This window comes from Martes martes (assembly GCF_963455335.1).
Source record: "Martes martes genome assembly, chromosome: 18".
Lineage (NCBI taxonomy): Eukaryota > Metazoa > Chordata > Mammalia > Carnivora > Mustelidae > Martes > Martes martes.
The window spans coordinates 25,987,865-25,994,323 of record NC_137906.1 but is presented as its reverse complement, the minus strand read 5'-3'; the positions used below and the strand labels follow the sequence as shown (position 1 = coordinate 25,994,323).

At 39.4% G+C, this 6,459-nt stretch overlaps 1 protein-coding gene across 3 annotated transcripts in view; it reads left to right on the top strand.

Annotated features, from left to right (window-relative positions):
• Nucleotides 1–824: 824 nt before the first annotated feature.
• Nucleotides 825–6,459, top strand: part of LOC308359294 (acyl-coenzyme A synthetase ACSM2B, mitochondrial-like) — a gene marked incomplete at its 5' end in the record, with an annotated part of 35,679 nt that continues 30,044 nt past the window's right edge. For 2 of the 3 annotated variants that reach the window (XM_080830241.1, XM_080830243.1), the window contains 2 exons: nucleotides 833–1,009; nucleotides 5,847–6,057. In XM_080830241.1, coding sequence (XP_080686367.1) covers nucleotides 833–1,009; nucleotides 5,847–6,057 — 388 coding nt within the window. Of the gene's footprint in view, nucleotides 1,010–5,846; nucleotides 6,058–6,459 lie in introns of all 3 variants that reach the window. The other variant, XM_080830242.1, reaches the window with a different exon arrangement.

Sequence of the window (6,459 nt, the reverse complement as noted above, 5' to 3'; positions counted from 1 at the left end):
TATTAGTAAAGTGCTTTATTGCTTTGAGGTATACCTGTAATGAATGTTTCACTCCTCAAATTAAAATTTTCTTTGCTTGAAAAAAGGTATCTCAGTCAAGATTCAGCTGAAGGAAATAGATGCCATTTGTATTAGTCAGCATATACTATAGTAACAATTATACCACATATCTCAGGAGCTTATTATATCCACACGTGTTTTTTTTTTCTCATGGGTCTGTGTGTTGGCTGTGGCTGTTAGGGCTTAGCCTACCTCTACATGTGCTATCATCCGGGTGCCCAGGCTGAAGGTATAGCACCTATCTGTGATATGTTACTCTCATAATAGAAAGCAGAAATGCAAGAGTTCCTGACCAACTACACAATCTCATCTGCTCACATCTCATTGACAAAAGCATATCCCATGAACAAGCCAAAGTCAATAAGAGGCGGATACATCCTCTTCCCCAGAATGCACTGGGCAAATCACATGAAAATGAATGGGGACACATAATCCTATGATGGGGAGGAGGCAGTTGTTGGAAAAAATAATTTAATCTACCTCACCATGGTATTTTAAACACAAAAGTATTTATTGCATGAAATTGGATGTTTATAGGACTGTCATGAAGGGCTGGAGAGATAAGATTTAGACTGGGTGCTCTGCTTTTGGAGAATGGTACACCAGAGGGAAACAGTACTGAATGCTGAGTGCCAGTTCACACATAACCACCACAAATTCCTTTCTGGAAGAACCCTATAAGGTTGTGATGAATCTCCTTAAGCAGCTGACCTAGAGCCGTCTATAACAGAAAGACTCACCACTGTAACCTCTTTATTTCACAGGTCTGACCATGCACTGGCTGTGGAAACTCCAGCAGGTTTGCATCCAGTGGGGGACCCAGATGTCTAGTCGCACTGTCCTCCTCCATACCAAGCAACTGACATCCCTGCAGTGGGGTCACCAGGAGGCCCCTGAGAAATTTAACTTTGCTAGTGATGTGATAGATCACTGGGCTGGCATGGAAAAGGTAATGGGGTGGAAAGGGGGCACAAAGTTGAACAAAGTTCATTAATTCATCCACTCATTCTGTAAATATTCATTCAGCACTTATGCGTCAAGTACTATGATGAGCTATAAAGATGTCCCTCTTCCATGAAAGCAGCATGGGTAGGTGCAAGAGAGCATGGGCTTGGCAGAAAGGAGCACTCTGGGGCTGGTGCCGGGTAGATCAACCTGGAACACTTCCCTACCCCAGCCCTAGTGCTGACACACAGTTTGCCTGTACGTACATGCTCTCTTGTGACCTCCCAGGGTAAAATAAGAAGGGAGCTGTGGTCATAGAGAAAGTAGATTGGAGTTGAGTAAGAGAAAATCAGCAGTGACCAAAGACTGAGTTAGTCTTCTCAGAAAATTCTGTGTCCTTGTCATCACGGGTGTGTAAGCAGGGTGGCCCCTAAGCAGGGATTGTTCAAAAGGGCTCTATCATGAGATATCAGAGAAAGAAGGCAATGTGGAAATTTCCCTCCCTGAACTTCTAGAATTCCACTCCATTCATTGCTAATCCTGACATTGCCTTCACTTGTAGTTCTGTGCACCATTCTAGAGCATGGAAGATGTATTCCTGACTAATATAGAGAAAGAGGTAGAACATGGTGCTCAAAGGGAGTCATACCATGATGTTGGCCTGAGGTCCCAGCACAGGGACCCCGACACAACCTTGATGTGCAGATCACAAATGCTGGGCCTCTAGGTGAAGATGGCCCATGGTGCAGACACTCTTAAAAAATAATAATAACAGGGGCATCTGGGTGGCTCAGTCAGTTAAGTGTTTGCCTTTGGCTCAGGTCATGATCCCAGGGTCCTGGGATGGAGCCCTGTATCAGGCTCCCTGCTCAGTGGGGAGCCTGCTTCTCCCCCTGCCTCTCCTACCACTCATGTATGGGCATTCACGGGAACTCACTCTCTCAAATAAATAAGTAAAATCTTAAATAGTAATAATAATAATAATAATAATAATAATAATAAGTCAACATTTTATAAAACTGAAGTTTTTCAGATAAAAATTTGGATTTTTGGCTTTTCTTTAAAAGTTATACCTCCTTAGAATAATGAGGAATGTCTTTACTACCATGACTCAGAATCCTGAATCCATAAAAGAAATAATATAATAAATTAGCTACATAAACATCAAAAACCCACTACATTGACAAATAATGCCATAAACAAAGAAACTAGTGACAAGTGATTAAAGATATTCAACTCCTGTGACAGCATAAGAGTTAATATTCCCAACATAAAAGAGCTCCTTGAAATCAAGAATAAAGAGACACAACCAAATACAAGTGGGCAAGGTATATGAATGGACAGTTTATAGAAAAGGGAGCTCAGGGGCTCCTGGCTGGTTCAGTCAGTAGAGCATGTGACTCTTGATCTTGGGGTTGTGAGTTTAAGCCCCATATTGGGCACAGAGATTACTTTAAAAATAAAATGTTAAAAAAAAAAAAGCAAAGTGAGCACAAACAGCCCTTTAATGTAAGAAAAAATGCTCAACGCCACTCATAATAAGAGTAATGTAAGCTAAAACTTCATTGAAATAATATTTTTATCTACCAGTTTAGTTAAATACAGGAATTTGACAACATACTCTGTGGATAGAACTATGAGGAAAATGACACTTTTACACATTACTGGTCAAAGTGCAAAATGATACAGCTCTTGGGAATTTTTAAATACCTAACACAATTACTGTTAAATTTTCTCTGACTTTGTAGTACTACTTTCAGACTATGATATGGAACCCCTGAGGATACCTGAGGCTCTTTCAGGGTAATCTGTGAAATCAAAACTATCTCAGAACAAAACTAAGACAAATTGGAGTCCTTGTGTATCACCGGTAGGTATGTAAAATTGTACAGCTTCTATGAAAAACAGTATGGAAGCTCCTCAAAAAAAATTTCAAATAGAATTACTATATAATCTAACAATTTCACTCTTAGATATATATCCCCAAGAATCAAAAGCAGGGTCTTGCTTAGGCGACTCAGTGACTCCATCAAACATAATAACTTTTGTATTATAGGAGTACCAGAGAAAGAAAAGGGGGCAGAAAATTTATTTAACAAAATAAAATCTAAAAAATTCCCTAATCTGGGGAAGGAAGCAGATATCCAAATCCAAGAGCATAGAGAACTCCCATCAAAATAAACAATAGTGGGCCAATACAAAGACATATTATAATTAAATTTGCAAAATAAAAATGATAAAGAAAAAATCCTAAAAGCAGCAAGACAAAAGAAGTCCCTAACTTAAAAGAGAAAACCCATAGGGCTAGCTGCAGATTTCTCAACAGAAACTTGGCAAACCAGAAGGGAGTGGCTTGATAAATTCAATGTGCAATGGACAAATCAGCAGTCAAGAATACTCCATCTAGCAAGGCTGTCATTCAGAATAGAAAGAGAGATAAAGACTCTCCCAGCCAAATGAAAACTAAAGGAGCTCATGACCACTAAACTGGCTGTGCAAGAAATATTAAAGAGTACTCTTTGAGTGCAAAGGAAAAACCAAAAGTGACAAAGACAAGAAAGGAACAGAGAAAATCGCCAGAAGCAACAACAAAACAAGAAAATGGCACCAAATTCATATCTATCAATAATTGCTCTGAATGTAAATGGACTAAATGCTCCAAACAAAAGACATAGGGTGTCAAAATGGATTAAAAAAAAAAACAACCATACCCATCTGTATGTTGCCTACAAGAGATTAAATTTTAACCCTAAAGACATCGGCAGACCAAAAGTGAGGAGGTGGAGAATCATTTGTCATGCTAATGGATGTCAAAAGGAAGCTGGAGTAGCCTTATATTAGACAAACAAGATTTTAAACCAGACTGTAATAAAAGATTAAAAAGGGCACTATATCATAATAAAGGGATCTATCCAACAAGATCTAACAATTGTGAATATTTATGCCCCCAACATGGAAGCACCCAAATATATAAAACAACTAATAACAAACATAAAGAAACTCAGTGATAATAATACAATACTAGTAGGGAACTTAAGACCCCACTTACAGCAATGGACAGGTCATCTATGCAGAAAATCAACAAGCAAACAATGGCTTTGAATGTCACACTGGACCAGATGGACTTAACAGATATATTGAGAGCATTTCATCCTAAAGCAGCAGAATACACATTATTTTCTAGTGCACATGGGACATTCTCCAGAATAGATCACATACTAGTCACAAATCAGCCCTCAACAAGTACAAAAAGATTGAGATCATACCATGCCTGTTTTCTGACAGCAATGCTATGAAACTTGAAGTCAACCACAAGAAAAAATTTGGAAAGACCACAAGTACATGAAGGTTAAAGAACATCCCACTAAACAATGAATGGGTCAACCAGGAAATCAAAGAAGAAGTTAAAAAATACTGGGCACCTGGGTGGCTCAGTCAGTTAACCATCTGCCTTTGGCTCAGGTCAAGATCTCAGGGTCCTGGGATCAAGCCCCATATCTGGCTCTCTGCTCAGTTTCTCCCTCCCCCTGCTCATGCTCTCTCTCTCTTTCTCTGTCTCTCTCAAATAAATAAAATCTTTTAAGAAACATTAAAAAATGAAATTAAAAAATAAATGGAAATGAATGAAAATGAAAAGCAGGATCTTGAAGAGATATTTATACAACCATGTTCATAGCAGGATTATTCATAATAGCCAAAAGGTAGGATCAGTGGATGAATAGATAAATAGAATGTGGCACAACCATATAATGGAATATTGTTCAGCCTTTTAAAAAATGAAATTTCTGGGGCGCCTGGGTGGCTCAGTGGGTTAGGCCTCTGCCTTCGGCTCGGGTCGTGATCTTGGGGTCCTGAGATCGAGCCCCGCGTCGGGCTCTCTGCCCAGCAGGGAGCCTGCTTCCCCCTCTTTCTCTGCCTGCCTCTCTGCCTACTTGTGATCTCGCTCTGTCAAATAAATAAAATCTTTAAAAAAAAAAGTATCTTATTAAAAAATGAAATTTCTGTCATATGCTATAATAAGGGTGAACCTTGGAGATACTATGTTAAGTGAAATAAGCCAGTCACAGAAGGACACATGTTGTGTATTTCCATTTATATGAGGTTCCTAGAGCAGTCAAATTCATAGAGACAGAAAGTAGAATGCTGGTTGCCAGGGGCTGGGAGGATGGTGAACTGGGGAGATCTCATATAATGGGGACAGAGTTTCTGTTTAGAAAGATGAGAAAGTTGTGGCAATGGATGAATGTGAATGCACTTAATACCACTGAACTGTATGCTTAAAAATGCTTAACATGGTAAATTTTATGGTATGTATATTTGACCATAATAAAAAATAAATACATAGAGAGGGGAAGACAAATAAATAAATCTAAGATAACATTTGCCTTTTTCACTGTCACGTTCTGACAAGGATGTAGTGGTCTTTTCCAGAGGCTACATGGCAGGTGGTACTGCAGGAAGGTGATAGAATCCAACTATATGCTATTAAGGAAGGTGTTAAAGAAATTTGCAAAAATGTAAAATGAAGCCACTCTTTTTGTTTGTTTGTTTTAGAAAGTATACTTAACTTCTTTATTAAAACATCATATTTGTGGTAATGTATAATGATTTGTTTCTGTTATTTGTAAAAGCGCACATTTGTAAAATTTCTCAGTTTTAATTTCTAATGTAGTAAGTAGGGATAGATAGAACCCATATAAATAAAAGGTCTTTGGAGTGTGGAGGGGATCCTGAGATCAACAAGTCTACTAAGCACTGATGTGACAATTGTACGACAGGATTTATTCTACATGCATGTGTGTACCAACCCACCCTGATCAGCAGGTCTTCTCTTTCTTCAGGCTGGCAAGCGACCTCCAGGCCCAGCCCTGTGGTGGGTGAGCGGTGATGGGGATGAAATAATGTGGAACTTCAGCCAACTGAGGGAACTCAGCCAGCAGGCAGCCAATGTCCTTTCGGGGGCATGCAGCCTGCAGCCTGGGGATCGTGTGGCGGTGGTGCTGCCCCGCGTGCCTGAGTGGTGGCTGGTGACCCTGGGCTGCATGCGAGCAGGTTGGTAATGAACCGCCTGGCCTGATAACTATCTCCCTTATGAAGCTGTTGACAGTGAAATTCTACCACCCCTCCCAAAAGATGTCCCCTCTCCATAGCATCCTGTCTTTCCTCATATGTTAATGCCACCCTTTGTTCGAGTTTCTAATTAAATTGTGCACCAAGCAGTGTGCTAAAGGTTGCTAATATAGAGTAGACAAAACTCATACTCAAATGTATAAACTCATGGTTTATACATTCATGGGGCTTAAAGATCTTTGGAGAGAGATTGCCTAAAAACTATTAGTTGTATGCATAATTATTGAATCACAATTTTGATAAATGGCATGAGAATTTAATAAGAATGTATTGAAAGAAGAAAAGTTAGCAAACAATGACCTATAGACCAAATCTGGTCTGCAG